We start from the raw sequence: 19,609 nt of genomic DNA on the forward strand, positions 1-19,609 counted from the left end.
ATGTCGCTATCCTTGTCTCATGCTCCTGGATAAATAGACAACAGCAGCAGAAGAGCTAATGTGCCAAGCCACAAGTTTTCAATGCTGCGTGTACTACATGAGCTGAAGTGTTTATTTGTACTTCATGCTTGTATGACTATTCACTGTACGGTCGCTATCCTAGGCTATGCGCTTAGATAGCTAGACAACAACAGCAGAAAAAGAAAAGGCCAATGAGGACTTTATATGTTGCTTGTACTGCATGTAATACGAGTCTAGGACCCCAGTGCGGGCAATTGCTTGACCGGGGTTTTCGGCTATATGTGGTTAAAAGAACCACCTGTGCTTCCTGTCCAGAGACAGGGACGAAATTGCAGTTTCTTTCCGCTGTTATATTGGCTGTGACTATGGCTGACATCTTACAGTCTGGCAGCCCACGCAGACCTTGGGCAATATAGTTGCAATGCCCCTGGCCACCATGATTTGAGGAGCAGCTCAAGGCTCCAGGGTGGTTTTCACGCGTCCCAGGGGGCAGGCTCCGACACGGACGTCAGTTCAAGAGGGCCTAAGCAGGCTCGCTGGGAATAGCCCTCGACTCCATCAGTGAAAGAGTCAGCTTCACAGCAGGGGAGATCTCTTTTCTAATATCGCAAGCAATTGCGTACTCGTCTGGCCCTCTGATCCTAGAGATGCAGTCCAGAAACGCAACGCTTTTCAACGATAAGCGTTCTCCGACCGTATTAATGAGACACTCTCCTCCCTGATTGGACAAGCGCTAGCCCAGGTCCAAATGTGGATCTCCCGATCTCCAGGCTTGCAGCTGGATCTATAGTTGTAGTGGTGGATGGGGCTTCACGTCAAAATGCCATTGACAGATAGATAGGTTCTGGCCGCAATCTGTCTATGAAGCTATCGGCAGGTCGGTTGCTCCGGCAGTCGCAGCCGTGAAGGCACTCCAAGCTATTTCAGATAGTGTTGCGCAGAGGGACGCTGTCACCGGTACATCTCGGTCTCAGCAGCGTCTTTAATCTCGCAATCGCCGCATGGCGAACCATGCTGTTAAGGCTGTCCGAGACTCTACGAGCCGGACGTCGGTGGCATCGGCCATCTCCGTATTTTTTACGCAGAGCCTAGTGGTTAACAGATTGGATCAGATGCTTCTTCCAACAAAGTGCTTAACCAGGTTGCCTTTATCTAGTGATAGTCTGTTGGTAAGGGTTGAATGAATTCATTCAACTGTCCAAAACGACTCAAAAGGCCCAGAAGGGCATAGATTCCTAGCAGGCTCAAGTACGCCCGGGGAAGGCAGCCGGAGGAATCGCTACCAAAGCGTTTTTTTCTCATAATTTTCAGCCCTCTCACTCCGCAACCGCGGGGAGCAGACTCCCCCGCTTTAGCGACATTTACCTACCACAGGTCAAAGGCCTGTGAGAGAGAGTCAGTTTGTCTCAAACTACCTCTCCGACCGAGCCGAGGCTCTTCTGCAGGCAGGACGAGTGGTAATCCCTGTTCCTCTTCAGGAACCAGTTACGCCTTTTGCTTCGACCTGGTCGTGGTGCCAAGATAGGACGGCTCCTTCCGTCCCGTTCTGGAATTTAAACTGCTTAACAAGCACGTGACAACCAGGCGGTTCCGGAGGGAATCACTCCGCTCCGTCATTGCCTCACTGTCTCAAAGAGTTTTTCCTAACATCCATAGACATTAGGATGCTTATCTCCACGTGCCGATTGCTCCAAGGCACCGGCGTTGGCTACGGGCATATTTCGTTTTGTAGCCCTACCCTTCGGCTGGCGACAGCCCCACGGGTTTTCACCAAGTTCATGGCAGCAGTGGGAGCAGTCCCGCGCTCTTACGGTCACTCTGTGATCCCTTTCTTGGACAATCTACTTGTCAAGGCACTCTCTTTTAGAAGCATGCCAACACAACCTGAACATGGCGCTGGACCCTTCCCAGAGTTTCGGGGGGGTCTTTGACTTCTTCTAAGTTGAACCCAATCGCTGGCATATCTTGGCATAGAGTTTTCACACTCTCTCAGTGATAGTGAATTCCGCTGGACAAACAGCGTTCACTACAGACGAGGGTGCAGTCTCTCCTTCAAGGAGGCGCCTCATCCAGAGGCGAGCCTTTTCACGCAGTTTCATCTGCGTCCGCATCATTAGAAGATTCTTCGCTAAGGGGAAGGAAGTCGATGTTCCTACACAGTAACGTCCCCCTTTCACAGACGGTCAAAGACCGTCTTCAGAGGAGTCCACTCTTCAACTCAGTGGTCTAGAGCTCTGGGCAGTGTATCTTGCACTGCAAGCTTTCCTGCAGTGGCTGGAATGCAATCAGAACCGAATTCAGTCGGACTATCCACAGCGGTGGCGTACACATTCCGGACGTACAACACTAGGAAGCAAGTCTTCCTCAGTCGCGAGGACGTGGACGCAGGGGAATGGGCCCTGCTCCCGTTTGGCTTCAAGAAATCGGTAGCCGCGGGATGAGGACGGACGTCGACATCATGGCGTCTCGGCAACTACAAGGTCTCGATTTTCATGGCGGGAGCTCTGGCGACAGGCGCCTTGGCTCAAGATTGGTCGCAGTTCCAGCTTCCGATTGCTGCCGCACTATTCTCGTCGCCCCAGACTGGCCGAGGAGGTTGTGGTACCGAGATCTGTGGCATCTCACCGTCAGTCGACTGTGAGCATTACGTCAGGGTCATAATGAGACGGGCTCGCCAGCCGCGGTTTGCCAAAATATTCCACAACTCGTGGAAGATATTCTTATCTTGGTGTTTTGCTCAGGGAGTGTATCCCTGGCCATCGGCTTTGCCTACTTTGCCTGCCCTCCTGCACTCTGGTCGGGAAAACGGTTGGTCGCTCGGCTCCCTTTAAGGGCAAGTCTCGGCACTATCCGTGTTGTTTCAGAAGCGTCTAGCACGTCTTCCTAAGGTGCGCACGTTGCTACAGGGAGTGTCATATTGTGCCCCCGTACGAGCGGCCGTTAGATCCATGGGATCTGAACGAGGTACTCGTTGCTCTCCAGAAGCCGCCTTTCGAGCCTCTGATGGGAGTTTCCCCTTTCTCGCCTGTCACAGAAAGTGGCCTTTCTAGGGCGATCACGTTTCTTCGGCGAGTGTATGAGCTGGCAGCTCTGTCATATCAGGCTCCCTTCCTGGTGTTTCACCAGGACTAGGTAGTGTTGCGCTCCATTCAGGAGTTTCTCCCTAAGGTAGTATCCGCGTTTCAGCTTAATCAGGATATATCATTACCTTCATTTTGTCCTCATCCGACTCACCGGTTTGAAACGGGTTTACATTTGTTAGATCTGGTCAGAGGACTCAGAATCTACTTTTCCCGCACGGCGCCTATGCGCCGATCTGATGCACTGTTTGTCCTTGTCGCTGGTACGCGCAAGGGATTGCAGGCTTCTAAAGCCAACATGGCTCGATGGCTCAAAGAACCAATTCTTGAAGCCTACCGTTCTGCTGAGCTTCCGGTTCCATCAGGGCTGAAGGCCCATTCAACCAGAGCCGTGGGTGTGTCATGGGCATTAAGCCACCAGGCTACGGCTCAACAGGTGTGCCAGGCACCTACCTGGTCGAGTCTGCACATTTTCACCAAACATTATCAGGTGCATACCTATGCTTCGGCGGATGCCGGCCTAGGTAGAAGAGTACTGCAGGCGGCAGTGGCCTCCCCGTAGGGGAGCGCTGTCTTGCAGCCCTATCAAGAGGTATTTATTTACCCACCCAGGGACAGCTTTTGAACGTCCCAATTGTCTGGGTCTCCCAATAGAGCGCTGAAGAAGAAGGGAATTTTGTACTTACCGTAAATTCCTTTTCTTCTAGCTCTTATTGGGAGACCCAGCACCCGCCCTGTTGTCCTTCGGGATTCTTGGTTTGTTGCGGGTACACATGTTATTCATGTTGAACGGTTTGCAGTTCTCCGATGTTATTCGGAGTGAATTTGTTTAAACCAGTTATTGGCTTTCCTCCTTCTTGCTTTGGCACTAAAACTGAGTAAGCCCGTGATCCCACGGGGGGTGTATAGCCAGAAGGGGAGGGGCCTTACACTTTTTAGTGTAATACTTTGTGTGACCTCCGGAGGCAGTAGCTATACACCCAATTGTCTGGGTCTCCCAATAAGAGCTAGAAGAAAAGGAATTTACGGTAAGTACAAAATTCCCTTCATTCTGTGATATACAATTTACTGTAATGTGCTTGGTTCCTCATTTATATTAAGCAATGTCAGCATTATTCACTTGTCACAAGAATAGCCCAGACTGTCTGTCTGAGTCTTATGCCAAGAGATATGTGGGGTACAGTTCAAACAACATCTTAAATCTTGTTCTTTATGGATATCTCCATGTAACTCCTATATACTCATAATAATGATAATCACATCCCTAACAGTCCCCCCTTTGGAGATAGCCAAAAAGTCTTTCCTTACGTTTCCAGGTCTATTGATCTGTCCTAATGCTGATGGTTACCTCACTCACATACGAGATACCCCATCCCTTGTGGATGAATCTCCCCACCCAACAGACTATGCATAGGAAGCCAGATCCTGACCGTGTTCTCTAGACTGTCCTCATGGCTATGTTCCCCTGGCCCACGTTATTCAGGAAGGGGAACGTGGCACTAGTCCTTTAATTGGCTAATATTTATCAGGGTTGGGTTCACTCAGAGTCTCATGCTCCTCAGTCCTCAGGCGGTAATGGTGAGACATCAAAGGTGAGATGTAGAGTCGTCTTCCAGTCCACATGCTTAGATATCATCATCCTGGCACGAAGTATCGGGTAGAAGAGGGAAGACAGCCATCTCCTGGTCTCAGGCAGGTCCGACATCTCTTTGTAGTGGAATGCATGGATCTTCGTCCGAAAGAAAAAGAGTGAGAGAAGAGAGAGAGAAAGAGAGAGAGAAAGATTGAGAAGAGAGGGAGAGAGAGAGAGGAAAAGAGAAAAGAGAGAGAAAAAGAGAGAGGAAAAGAGGAGAGAGAAAACTAAAAGTTACAGCTCTCTGAAGGGGAGCAAAAAACCCCCCAAAAAATGGAAAATCACCCAGGGGTGAAGGGGTTAACTTTATCACAAGTGATGAGTGCTACATTTGGTCCAATTTCAGAAAACCTCCTTCCCCAGGAGCAGTTTGTTTTTGAGAGAAAAAACCCCTCACTCCCGGCTTTACTCTTTCCTTGGGTCCAGCACTTCGCCTCCGATGCTCCGGCTGTCTTACTGTCTGCAGCACTGACTCTGAGAGACACACATCGACAGCGCTGTTGCCTATCGGTGAGTTCAGTGGCTCTGCCCGTATAATTGGTACAAGTCACTCCGAGCTACTGAACAGATGAGACCCAGTGAGCAGCAGCTGGTTAGAGATGGACCTTTCCTTCCACCTCTTAGGGTACCTTCACACTTTAGCGATGCAGCAGCGATCTGACCTGGTCAGGATCGCTGCTGCATCGCTACATGGTCGCTGGTGAGCTGTCAAACAGGCAGATCTCACCAGTGACCAGCCCCCAGCCAGCAGCGACGTGCAAGCGACGCTGCGCTTGCACGGAGCCGGCGTCTGGAAGCTGCGGACACTGGTAACTAAGGTAAACATCGGGTATGGTTACCCGATGATTACCTTAGTTACCAGCTCACACCGCTTAACTTAGCGTGTGCAGGGAGCAGGAGCCGGCACTGGCAGCGTGAGAGCTGCGGAGGCTGGTAACGAAGGTAAATATCGGGTAACCACCTTGGTTACCCGATGCTTACCGCAGGCTGTCAGACGCCGGCTCCTACTCCCTGGACATTCAGGATTGTTGCTCTCCCGCTGATAAGCACACATCACTGTGTGTGACAGCGGGAGAGCAACAATAAAAAAACGAACCAGGGCTGTGTGTAACGAGCAGCGATCTCACAGCAGGGGCCAGATCGCTGCTCAGTGTCACACACAGCGAGATCGCTAATGAGGTCACAAACGTGACTCAGCAGCGATCTCAGTAGCGATCTCGCTGTGTGTGAAGCACCCCTTACCTAGATTATGCTTGGAGCAGTAGAAGTCTCCATTTCTTGTTACAATGTATAGTTCCTGTTTAAAAAAACAGTTCTCCGGTGATGGTGGAACTGGATAAATTTGCATTATTTAGCTTAATGTTTTTTTCTTAAGACTTGTAAATATACTTTTGCCTGTCTCCTTCCCAGTAACACCAGCTATTCTATTTTTATACTAAATTTTTGTTTGTGGTCTCTTTCGGTATTTTTTTTATTTTTTGTGCACATTTTAATATAAACTATTCAGCAGCTTCCAAGAGGGAAACCCTGTGTAGGGTGGTCCAGTCACGGCTGAAGCGGTTAAGAGGCGCAGAAAGCCTGAAGATGTGCGCAGGAAGTACCGTATGTTTTGCATTATAAGACGCACTTTTGTTCCCCCAAATTTGGGGGAAAGTATGGGGCGCGTCTTATAATCCGAATATACGGATTATATACTGCAGGGCCCAGGGGAGGTGGGTGCCGCTCTGGAGCGGTCCTGGTGGCTGAGGCAGGCTGGTGGAGGCTGCAGGAGGCAGCGGGAGATCTCCTGCTCCCACTCATATAATATGCACTGCCGCTGTCCATCACTGTGGTGCTGAAACCGCACCAGGGTGATGGGCTGGGGGAGCGGCGCATATTAGATGTGCCTGTGCCCCCTTTGATGGAACATGCCCCCCCTGTGTTAGATATGGCCCCCATGCTGCTGCCCATCCTAAAATAAAAAAAGCTTTACTTTCTGCCTCCAGCGCTGGTCTCCCGGTGTCTCCCCGGTCTCCCTGCTGCCGCTGTGATCAGGCACGCAGAGATGATGTAACTCTGCTGTGCCGATCACGACTGGCAATGAGAAGCAGAAAGTGCAGGAGCTCAGCAGCATGAAGGGAGACATGATGGAGGACAGCGCTGGAGAAGGTAAGTAAAAAGTTTATTTTACTATGGGCAGCAGCATGGGGGCCATAGCAAACATGGGGGGACGTGTGCCATCCATAGGGGGCCATGGGCAGTACGGGGGGACGTGTGCCATCCATAGGGGGCCATGGGCAGCACAGGGGGACGTGTGCCATCCATAGGGGGCCATGGGCAGCACAGGGGGACGTGTGCCATCCATAGGGGGCCATGGGCAGCACAGGGGGCCATATCCAGATTAAAGGGGCTAATTTTAGGATGGGGGAGCTATGAGGGACATATACCCTATATGATTTGTTAGACGGACACTGGCATTATAAGACGGACCCCGGCAACACCGTCTGAAAAGGTCAGTGTGCTTATCACCTTTAGTGTTTTGGTTTTGTTTTTTTTTCTCCTGAGGGGCAAAATCACAAGTCATTTTGGCATTTCTGTGCATATGTTTATTCATTTTAACATTTTAGTGCTTTAGGGTATGTGCGCACTAGGCGTTTTTTTCACGCTGCGTTTTTATGTGCGTTTTTGTCTAAAAAACGCACCCGCGGCTAAATAAACGCGGCAAAAACGCATGCGTTTTTGCCGCGATTTGGTGCGTTTTTTGCTGCGTTTTTGCTCACTGCGTTTTTAATCAGTGCACAATGCCATTAAAGATTGTTGATGAAAAAAAAAAAAAAAGGTCTGATGTCATTTCCTTCTTCAAAATGTTCATTGTATGCAGGAGAGCAGACAGCTGCAGAACTAGTGTATGCAGGAGAGCAGACAGCAGCTGCAGAACTACAAGTCTCAGCATCCTCCATTCACTAGTGTATGCAGGAGAGCAGACAGCAGCTGCAGAACTACAAGTCTCAGCATCCTCCATTCACTAGTGAATGCAGGAGAGCAGACAGCAGCTGCAGAACTACAAGGCTCAGCATCCTCCATTCACTAGTGTATGCAGGAGAGCAGACAGCAGCTGCAGAACTACAAGGCTCAGCATCCTCCATCCAGGACTGTATGCAGTTTTTTGCCCAAAAAGAAAAAAAAATGACATGGGCTTCGCCATATTTTTGTATGCTAGCCGGGTACAGCAGGCAGGTACGGGCTGCCCCCAACCCCCAGCTGCCTATTTGTACCCGGCTGGGAACCAAAAATATAGAGAAGCTCTTTTTTTTTTAAATTATTTCATGAATTTCATGAAATAATTTAAAAAAAAAATGACGTGAGCTCCGCCTAATTTTAGTGTCCAGCCGGGTACAACTAGGCAGCTGGGGATTGGAATCCACAGTGCAGGGTGCCCATGCTTTCTGGGCACCCCCACTGCGAATTGCAGTCCGCAGCCACCCCAGAAAATGGCGCTTTCATAGAAGCGCCATCTTCTGGCGCTGTATCCAACTCTTCCAGCTGCCCTGAAGCCGGGTGGCTAGCCGGGTAATAATGGAGTTAGGGCTAGCTGTATATTATCAGCTAGCCCTAAGCCCGAAATTCATGGTGTCACGCCAATATTAGACATGGCCACCATGAATTTCTAGTACAGATAAAAAAACCACAACACACAGAAAAATATTTTTATTAGAAATAAAACACAACACAATTAGTGACTCCATCTTTATTGAAATAAACCCCCCTCCGCAGTAATCCTGGGTTAGGGTCCCGCGCCGTCCAATCCGGATCCAATATCATCTGATCGGTTTGCTGGAAGGCAAAGCGATCAGATGATGTGTCAGGTTCAAGGATGTGAATCACATGACACATCAGCTGATTGTATAAAAGCCGATTATACAATCAGATGATGCATCAGTAGAAAAAAAAAAAAAAAATAATACTCACTTATGTGCTGTGCTGATTACCGGCAGCTCCTGGAGCGATCGATTGGACAGGAGTCTGATCCCGTCCGATCGCAGCAGGAGCTGCCGGTAATCAGCTGATGAAGTCTCCTGACGGCAGGATCAGCTGATAGCCGGCCGGGCGCGAAAAAGCCGGCGAGACTACGATCAGCTGATGCGTCAGGTGACTGCATCAGGTGATCCACCGCCAGGTCCTGCAAGCAAGGTCCTGCCCCGGGGAGACTGCACACAGCCAGAGCGGCGGGACCGGGAGGAGATGGGAGCGGGCATGGCACCGGGACCCTGCGGACAGGTGAGTATATATGACATTTTTTTTTTCTACTGTTCACTTTGGTTTTCGCCGCTGCCTCCACCTCCCGCCCGGACATGGCGCCGCACGGAGCTGACATGCACAGGACGGGAGGTGGACGCAGCGGTGACGGTACCGGGAGGATTCACGCTTCTGTGTTTACCAACAGAAGGAATCCTCTTCCTGTACACGTCACTGTAGTACCCACCCCTTGCGTTTTATAGCTGCGTTTTTAGTCATAGAAACGCGGCTATATGCATTTTTCATTGCGTTTTTAACATCTAATTGAATTCAATGGGTGAAAAACGCAGTGAAAAACGCAGAAATAATTGACATGCTGCGTTTTTGTGGTCACCACAAAAACGCAGCTAAAAAAAAATGCTGTGTGCGGACAGCACTTCTGAAAACCCATTGACATTGCTGGGGAAGCAATGTCACTGCGTTTTCAGCACAAAAACGCGGTAAACGCCGCTAAAAACGCGGCAAAAACGCCTAGTGCGCACAAGGCCTTAGGCAGAATCCACTGGTGTGCACATTCTTAGGCCTTGTGCACGCGTTGCATCTATCCCGTGATTTTTCCATACAATTGTCACAAAACCATAAGAACTTCCTAGTGCCAGCAAAGTCCATGAGAATCCTGAAGTCTCGTGCACATGTTGCTTATTTTCTCTTTGCAGAAGAATTAATCCTGCAGTGTCAATTCTCCGTGTTTTTAAAGGGAATGTCACCAGGTTTTTCCACCTAATCTGAGAGCAGCATAATATTGGGGCAGAGATCATGATTCCAGCGATGTCACTTACTGGGCTGCGTAGTGTAGTTTTGATAATCTACTGCTAATTAATCAGTGATTATCATTAGAGGACTACTTGGGGTGCTGCCAGGTAGTCCAGCATATTCATGAGCTCTGTATAACTGCTAGATCTGCAGCGGTGAAAACATTGATTTTTATCAAAATAACAGCTCAGTAAGTGACACATCGCTGGAATCAGGGTCTCTGGCTCTACATTATGCTGTCCTCAGCTGAGGGAGCAAAAACCTGGTGACAGATTCCCTTTAAGGCAGAGCTTAGCCATACTAAGTCTATGTTCACACGTTGCAGTTTTTGCATTTTTTTTCTTTGCTGTTTTTTAATGCAAAGTAAAAGCTGCTTATTACAGTATCTGCAAACCAGAGATTTCAGAAATCTTGAGCCCACAGTTGCATTTTCCTTCTAACTAAATTGGAAAACTGTAATATGAATTCTTCCCTGGTTTTTTTTTTTTTTTTTTTTTTTTTTTTGCATTCTTTGCTGTTTATTGGTGAATCAAGCTAACTATTAAAACTACTGTAGGCAAATAACACATCTGCACCAAAAAACTCAACCATAACACAACACAAAAAGCTGCAAAAAGTCAGCAAAACCTGTTTGCTTGGTATTTTTTTTTTTTTGAGAAGTTTCTTTACTGCCTAGAGTAGGTTTTGCCTGCAGGTAAAAAGAAACCTATGAATATGGCCTAAATTGGAAAACGAATGTCAATTCTTTAAGGTTTGTTTTTTCACCATAGAAAGCAATGAGAGAGTGCAAAAAATGTAACTACGCGTTTTATTTTTGGTGGATAAAACTACGTTTATTAAACATGTGGCCAGAAAATAATATCTTCACTCAAAAAGCAGAAAAACTTGTTTGGGTTTTTTTTGAAGGTGGGGGGGGGGGGTGTAAGCTACCTCTTTACTGCCAAGAGAGCAGGTTTTGCCAGCAGTAAAATGCAACATGTGAGCACAAATGTGTAGGGGAAAAAAATCTTTTACGAAAACATATGTAGAAATTGTGGCAAAAAATGTACAAATTTTAATTTCTATCCTTTACTATCAAGATGTTCAGATTTAGCTGCAGAAATTTCTGCGTGTGCACACATACCCTTTAGGCTATGTGCCCATGCTGCGGAAAATGCGCGGAATTTGCCGCGATTTTTTTCGCCGAAATTCCGCGGATTTTTCAAAAATCCGCAGTACAGCGAGTCCCCAGCCATTTCTATGGCATTTGGGGATTGCTGTGCCCATGCTGCGGTTTGTTCCGCAGCGGAAATAATGCGGATTTCCCTGCGGAAAAAACTGCAGCATGTGAATTATTCCTGCGGATTTCTCCGCAGGGTCCCATACTTACCTGCCTTGATAGCAGACACCGAAGTCACTTCCTCCAGTGAAGAAGAGCGCAGTGGCGCCAGGAAGCAGGAGGTGGGCGAGCTCCGGTCATGTGACAGCCAGAGCTAGTTCAGGCCTGCCCACCTTCTCCTGCAATGTGCAGACAGACACGGCCGGAGAGCGAAGTGCTGTGTGATGGAGGTAAGTATGAACCCCCGATCACTGCAGCACTTGTTCTGCATTGAGAATGCAGTGCCAAAGCCATGGTACTGTATCCTCAATGCATAATGCCTGCAGCATATCCACAGGACAATCCGCAATAAAATTGCAGCATGTAAGACAAACTTGTGCTGTGGTTTTCTGGGGGCCCCTGTGGAATGTCCTGCCGATATATCTGCAGGACACTTTCCCCGTGGGCACATAGCCTTAGGGTATGAACTACATTGCAAATCTGGGTGCAGATTTTCTGCACCAAAAACCACATCTCTTGGCAGGAAAAAAACGTGTAGTGTTTTTTTTTTTTGTTTTTTTTTTTTTTTTTTCATGGTGATAGGAAAAACGCTGGAAAACAAATGTAGAAATAATTAACATGTCAATTATTTGCAACGTGTGCACATCACTTCAGAAATCTCATAGACTTTGCTGGGATGTGGTTTCCTTTGCAGATTGAATCTGTAAGAAAAAAATGCATCAAATAATGACTCAAATAGTAGTGTGTGCGCAGAGCCAGATCACTGCTGGAGCAGAGGACCCCCTTGCGTCTAATAAATGTTTTGGTAATTACCTGAATGGTCAGTGGCCTTGTGTCATTGTGAATCATATACCGTATATGCTGGCGTATAAGACGACTGGGCGTATAAGACGACCCCCAACTTATGCCCTAAAAATATAGAATTTGGGATATACTCACTGTATAAGACTACCCCGCTCCCAAATGAAAAAAAGTCTGCTTTGATTGCAACATGTTAATTTTAATTCCGCGAGAGCCGTACAATATGTTTTTAAAGGGCCATTGACAGATCAATCGCTCCAATGTTCACTTAGTACAGCAAGGAATGCTCCTCCCTGCTGTATAAAGCCACAACTGGACTGAAACAATGGTACTACACTCTGCTACAAACAGACACACACAACTCTGCTACAAACAGACAAACACACACAACTCTGCTACATACAGACAAACACACACAACTCTGCTACATACATACAAACACATACAACTCTGCTACATACAGACAAACACATACAACTCTGCTACAAACAGACAAACACACACAACTCTGCTACAAACAGACAAACACACACAACTCTGCTACATACAGACAAACACACACAACTCTGCTACAAACAGACAAACACACACAACTCTGCTACATACATACAAACACATACAACTCTGCTACATACAGACAAACACATACAACTCTGCTACATACAGACAAACACATACAACTCTGCTACATACAGACAAATACACACAACTCTGCTGCTCTGTGGGGCCTGCACCCGCGGCTCGGCGGGTACAGCACCCGCGGCATCGGCGGGGGGGGGGGGATTGGCAGGGCATACATCTGGGGGGTTAGAAGCAGCTCACCGGGGCCCATAATGGGGAGGCGGGGAGGGCATTTACCCGATTAGGTCACGGTGGAGAGGGGGCCCACACAGCGCCGGACAGAAGCTCGCCTCCTTCATCTGTGGGACTGAGAAGGCGGTAGCTCCGCCCACAGATGAAATTCAAAACAGGATGTCTGCGCGCCTTAAAGTGACGGCGCCGCAGATTGCTGCCGAAGACTGCGGTACCCGGAACTCGGCCGGGGGCAGCAGAACTATAAAGGCAAGTGGGCCCCAGCCAAGGAACAGGAGAACTGACGAGGCCGAGTGGGCCCCCCCCGGCTCTCCGGGGCCCCGGCATTTGCCCATAGACAGGTAGGAGCCCTGTCTGCGAGCCAGATACGGCCATCAAAAGAGCCATATCTGGCTCGCGAGCCATAGGTTCCCGACCCCTGCTGTATGATATATACCGTATTTTTCGCTTTATAAGACGCACCTGATTATAAGACGCACCCCCAAATTTGGTTAAGGAAAAGAGAATTATTTTTTTTTTAATGTTAAATGGGGTCCATCTTATAATGCCAGTGTCCCTCTAACAAATCATATAGGGTATATGTCCCTCATAGCCCCCCATCCTAAAATTAGCCCCCTTAATCTGGATATGGCCCCCTTATATTGAATATAGCCCCCTTGTGATGGCACACGTTCCCCTGTGCTGCCTATGGTCCCCTATGGATTGCACACGTTCCCGTGTTAGATAACGCCCCCATGCTGCTGCCCATGGCCCCTATAGGTCGCACAAGTCCCCCTGTGTTATATATCGCCCCCATAGTGCTGCCCATGGTCCCTATAGATCGCACAAGTCCCCCTGTGTTGGATATCGCCCCCATAGTGCTGCCCATGGCCCCTATATAGATCGCACAAGTCCCCCTGTGTTAGATATCTCCCCCATAGTGCTGCCCATGGCCCCTATATAGATCGCACAAGTCCCCCTGTGTTAGATATCTCCCCCATAGTGCTGCCCATGGCCCCTATATAGATCGCACAAGTCCCCCTGTGTCAGATATCGCCCCCATAGTGCTGCCCATGGCCCCTATAGATCGCACAAGTCCTCCTGTGTTAGATATCGCCCCCATAGTGCTGCCCATGGCCCTTATATAGATCGCACAAGTCCCCCTGTGTTAGATATCTCCCCCATAGTGCTGCCCATGGCCCCTATATAGATCGCACAAGTCCCCCTGTGTCAGATATGGCCCCCATAGTGCTGCCCATGGCCCCTATATAGATCGCACAAGTCCCCCTGTGTCAGATATCTCCCCCATAGTGCTGCCCATGGCCCCTATATAGATTGCACAAGTCCCCCTGTGTCAGATATCGCCCCCATAGTGCTGCCCATGGTCCCTATAGATCGCACAAGTCCCCCTGTGTTGGATATCGCCCCCATAGTGCTGCCCATGGCCCCTATATAGATCGCACAAGTCCCCCTGTGTTAGATATCTCCCCCATAGTGCTGCCCATGGCCCCTATATAGATCGCACAAGTCCCCCTGTGTTAGATATCTCCCCCATAGTGCTGCCCATGGCCCCTATATAGATCGCACAAGTCCCCCTGTGTCAGATATCGCCCCCATAGTGCTGCCCATGGCCCCTATAGATCGCACAAGTCCTCCTGTGTTAGATATCGCCCCCATAGTGCTGCCCATGGCCCTTATATAGATCGCACAAGTCCCCCTGTGTTAGATATCTCCCCCATAGTGCTGCCCATGGCCCCTATATAGATCGCACAAGTCCCCCTGTGTCAGATATGGCCCCCATAGTGCTGCCCATGGCCCCTATATAGATCGCACAAGTCCCCCTGTGTCAGATATCTCCCCCATAGTGCTGCCCATGGCCCCTATATAGATCGCACAAGTCCCCCTGTGTCAGATATCGCCCCCATAGTGCTGCCCATGGCCCCTATAGATCGCACAAGTCCCCCTGTGTCAGATATGGCCCCTAGGCTGCTGCCCAAAGTAAAATAAAACCCTCTTTCCTTATCTCCTCCAGCGCTGAGCTCCCTCCTGTCTGGCTCCGTGCTTCTGTTCTTCCACTTCCTGGTTCAGTGCGGTCATGTGATCGGCACAGCAGACTGAGATCTCTGCCTGCCTGATCACAGTGGAAGCAGGGACACGGGGAGAAACGCTGCAGGGGTAAGTAAAGCTTTTTTATTTTAGAATGAGCAGCAGCCTGGGGGCCAAATCTAACACAGGGGTGGGCATGTGCGATCACACTGGGACGCAGGCTCATATAATATGCACCGCTGCCCCAGCCCCTCACTGCGTGCGATTTCAGCACCATTGGAGATGGACAGCGGCTGTGCATATTATATGAGCGGGTGCAGGAGATCAAAGGCTGCAGCCCGCAGCGTTCCCCTGTGCTCCAGAGCTGCTGCCCCCACCTCCCCTGGACGCTGCAGTGTACATATATATACACACACACCCCCCTTCCCGTATATCCGGCGTATAAGACGACCCCCCACTGTAGCCATTATTTTAAGGGGGTAAAAAGTCGTCTTATACGCCAGTATATACAGTACATCCTTCACTTTAATAGCGCCCAGGACGAGGTAACCTCCTTGTGCTTTGTTTCCAATTGTCCTTCATAACTAGTACAAATACACAGGGTTGGGGTCTCTGCGACTGAGATGAGGCTTGGATTTTCCTTTACCTACCCCTCTATAATGTATGAAATATGAGATGGAAGCACAAAGGCGCTGGTTTAAAATGCCAGTTCCATTTTCCCCCCCCAAAAAATTGCCCTCATTGTCAACTCAGAATTTTTGGTTGCTGTTAATATAAATTTTATTAAAGGAGTACTCCCATCTCCAAGATCCTATTCTAATATGTAGTAGGTATAATATTAGCACATACTTCCAATTACTAATGTAGTATAGTTCTGTTTCACTTTGTCACTTACCTCATTTGCAGGGCATTGCAGGACCTTCGTTATCCATGTTTATGACTATGCATGACCATAACGATAGATACCTAAGGTCCTGCAATGCCCTGCACCTGAGGTGAGTGGCATATTGAATTTGAAGAACTAAATTTCTAATTGGAAGTATTTGCTAATTATTATTAGGTTAGGGTCTTGTAGACGGGTGTACCCCTTCACTTCCAGGCGACTTTCAGTTTTTTGTTTTGTTTTTTTCCCTCCCCTTCTTCTGAGAGCCGTAACTTTTTTTTAGTTTTCCGTCAATCTTGCCATATAAGAGCTTATTTTTGCGGATTGGGTTGTACTTTTGAATAAAACAATTAGTTTTTACACATAGTGTACAGGAAAACTGCAAAAAAATGCCAAACAAAAGTGCGACTGCCTGAGTGTTTTGGGTAATTTTCTTCACTGTCTTCACTGTATGGTAAAACTGGTGTGTTGGTGTGATGCCTCAGGTTGGAACGAGTTTCTAGACACCAAACATGTATAGGTGTACTTTTATCCAAGGGGTAAAAAAAAAAAATTGCACTTTTTGTTCCATTTTCAGCGATCTGTGGCGTTCTCATTTTTCGGGGTCTATGGCTCAATTACGGCTTATTTTTTGCGTCTCGAGCTGTCGTTTTTAACTGTACCATTTTTGTACAGATGCTACATTTTGATCACCTGTTATCGCATCTTGTGCAAAATATGTGGCCACCAAAAAATGTAATTTTGTCATCTGTATTATTTTTTGCAGTTTACTGATCAGATTAATTTTATATTTTGATCGGGCATTTCTGAACGTGGCTATCAAATTTGGATATTTTTTTAACCCTTTTAATTTTCAATGGGGGGGGGGGTGATTTGAACTTTTAGGGTTTTTTTGTTTTTTTTTATTATTTTTCTAGTCCCCGTAGGGTCTATAAGGATCAGCAGTCTGATTGCTCATTCTTTCCTGTAGATTGAAGCAGCATTACTCAGATGTGCAGAAAAGCTCACCTCTTGTCACTGGCAGCAGTCTGCTGAGTGATAGTGGAAGTGACTCATGCTAGCTAGTGATCACATGACTCTGTGCTACCATAACCATCGGATCCACATGATCACATCACGTGACTTCCGATGGCGCCGTGTAAGTGAATGTTTACCGTGGCCGGCATGTACAGCGCGCTGTGATATTTTCACAGTGCGCTGTAAGAGGTTAACAGGCACAAGTGGAGAGCGAATCCACTCATGCCTGATAGCCGCACATGTCAGCTGTTCAAATCAACTGATGTGCAGAAGTCGGTGCCAGAGGTAGCAGGCAGGCATTAATCTGACACGATCCATGACGTACCCAGTACCTCATGTCATGAGGTTAAATAAGGAATCTGAATATTTTGGGTAAAGAGGATCTTTTATTAGTTTGAGCATTGCCACATCCTTGAATAGAGGCTGCAGAGCTTAAAAAAAAAAACCCCAAAAACAACAAAAAAAAAACCCCAAACAACTGAATTTTGTTAATTTTCTCCTCTCTGTTATGGAAAAATAACTTGTAAAGTTTAGGCTATCATTTTCCCTTCAACCAAGCGATTCGTTTCTAGGGACATGTATTTTATCCCCTGCATGATGTGGACCAATCGGAAAAAGGAAGTGTTACGGGAAAGAAAGGGACGTCTGCAAAGAATGTCAGACCCAACTTTCTGCGTGATATGGAAAGATTTGTCAGCCCTGCCGTCCTCACTGATCTTACAGCTGGCAACTACTAGTTCCAAGCAGAGCTGGGCGTCATTGCAAACACCTACATTTGCAGCTTTCATCTTGCAGAGCTGCCAGTGTGGGGAATGAGCACACAGAGCTTGACACTATGAGAGGACACCTGTAAGTCTTTTTGACGCTGCGTTTTTGGCCGCTAAAAACGCACCTGCGTCAAAAAAATTGCATCAAAACGCATGCGTTTTTGGCTGCGTTTTGCTGCGTTTTTGATCTCTGCGTTTTGCTGCGTTTTTCAAATGCATTGCATGGGTGGAAAACGCAGGAAAGAACTGACATGTCCATTTTTTTTTTTTTAACTCAAAAAACGCAAGTAAAAAAAACAGATGTGTGCGGACAGCAAAAATGAAAACTCATAGACTTTGCTGGGGAAGCAAAGTCCTGCAGTTTTGAGGCCAAAAACGCACCCGAAAAACGCCGCGAAAAACGCACTGTGCGCACATAGCCTAAGGCAGGTGCGTTTTTAGTGGCCAAAAACGCAGCGTCAAAAAGACGCAGTGTGCGAACCTAGCCTAAGAGGTGGTTGTAATTATACACTGCTCTGCTCCACTTCCCCTGCCCCATGTGTAATCACAGTAGATGCCGGCAGTGAGACAAGTGAGGAGAGCAGGGCTGTGTGTGGGGTCTCCACCCTCCCACATGACCCTTTTTCCTTATGATTGGTCAATGTCAAGTAGGGGTAAAAGTGAGCTCCCATAGAGATGGTCGTCTGTTACACCCCTTTTGGTTTAAGGGGAAATTTCGAATCTAATCTTTACAAGCAAATATCTCTACAACAGATTAAAAAATATTCCCCCTCCCCCCCCCCCCCATTGCCCCAGCTCTGCAGGCACTACTCCGCAATGTGACCAGTTTAACCATCTAAATCTGTTGAAATGTAACAGACAAGTTAGGCTGAGGCCACACGAGGATTTGTGCGAGTAGTCCCATGCACAGCGGGAGCAGAGTGTCATGCGACTGTGGTCCGATCGTGTGATCAGACCACAGCTGCGGAGGGGAAGGCAGGCTCTGAGGATGCGAGGAGGGATTTATCTCCCTATCTCCTCTGGTGCCGGCTGCTTTGAGAATCGCATTGCTCTCGTGTTATCACCGGTGTAACGCGAGAGCAATGCGATGTTTCTCTCGCCCCATAGACTTGCATGGGTGCGAGAGGAACAGGATCGCATTCCACCTGCAGCATGCTGCGACTGTTTCCTCGGTCCAATCAGGACTGAAAAAATAATTGCTCATGGGAGCGGCCCCATAGAGAGTAATATTGGTCCGAGTGGAATGCGATTTATTTTTTTTCTTTTCTCTAAATTGCATTCCACTTTCACCATTTTTCTCGCTGTGTCCTAGGCCTTAGAGTAAAAATATTAAATATTGAATCACAATCACAGAATGACTCCATTTTTCTAATGTTTCTCTTCTGTTTTTTAGGTACCTCAAATGAATTTAAATTCAGTATGTTTCCAGAGACCTGGCAACGGGAAACGTGGGAAAACGGTAATCGCTCTCCTTTCCTCTCACTTGGATTGCTCTAAATGTCGTGCTCATGGATGATGCTGCACAGACTTCAGTCGCAGTTGAAGACACAATGGCAGCTCCTGCTACAGCAGCGGTGTCTGAACGGCAGCGATCACACCAGCAGTTCGCCATTGCTCATCCCTGTTGCAGCGCACTTTCATGAAGGCTGAAAACCATCTTTTAAATAAAGTATCCAAAATGAATAGTAAAAATTAAAGTGCACCAATCACCAGGATTTTCGCATGTAACCTAAAGCCAGTGCTATACTGGCATTATGAGGCTGATTCTATACATACCTGTAGTGGTCAGCTCCGATGTATAGGTTTTGAAATCCAAGAAAGTAAAGTTTTTATAAAATCATCAGTTTGTTGAGTGACAGCAGCTGAGGAGCAGATAATATCTGGGGGTATTCATAGTTATCTCTTCCCTCTGTTAGAATTAGCATAAGTATGATACAAGTATTGTACAATCGACCTATCAGGACCTGTGGTTAGGTCATACCCAAGACCCACGAAAATCCTGGTGATTGGTGCCCTTTAAGGGGATTATCCACTATTGAATAACCCTGCTTAAAAGCAGCTCACGGTGTGTGTGTTTTTTTTTTTTTGTTGTTTTTTTTTTTTTGTTGTTTAACCACTGCAGCGCTTCATTAACACCTTCACCCCTTCACCCCCGGGCGATTTTTTTTTTTTTCTGGTTTTTTTTTTTTTTTTTTTTTTTGTTCACCACCCCCCCCCCCCTCC

The 19,609-nt window shown here is 47.7% G+C and overlaps 1 protein-coding gene across 1 annotated transcript in view; it reads left to right on the plus strand.

Annotated features, from left to right (window-relative positions):
- Nucleotides 1-19,609, plus strand: part of ZBTB10 (zinc finger and BTB domain containing 10) — a 45,153-nt gene that overhangs the window by 15,891 nt on the left and 9,653 nt on the right. Inside the window, exon 3 of the mRNA XM_075353145.1 lies at nt 18,780-18,845. Within this exon, the coding sequence (XP_075209260.1) occupies nt 18,780-18,845 (66 nt within the window). The remainder of the gene's footprint in view (nt 1-18,779; nt 18,846-19,609) is intronic.

The sequence above is a fragment of the Anomaloglossus baeobatrachus genome, chromosome 6 (assembly GCF_048569485.1).
Source record: "Anomaloglossus baeobatrachus isolate aAnoBae1 chromosome 6, aAnoBae1.hap1, whole genome shotgun sequence".
NCBI classification, from domain to species: domain Eukaryota; kingdom Metazoa; phylum Chordata; class Amphibia; order Anura; family Aromobatidae; genus Anomaloglossus; species Anomaloglossus baeobatrachus.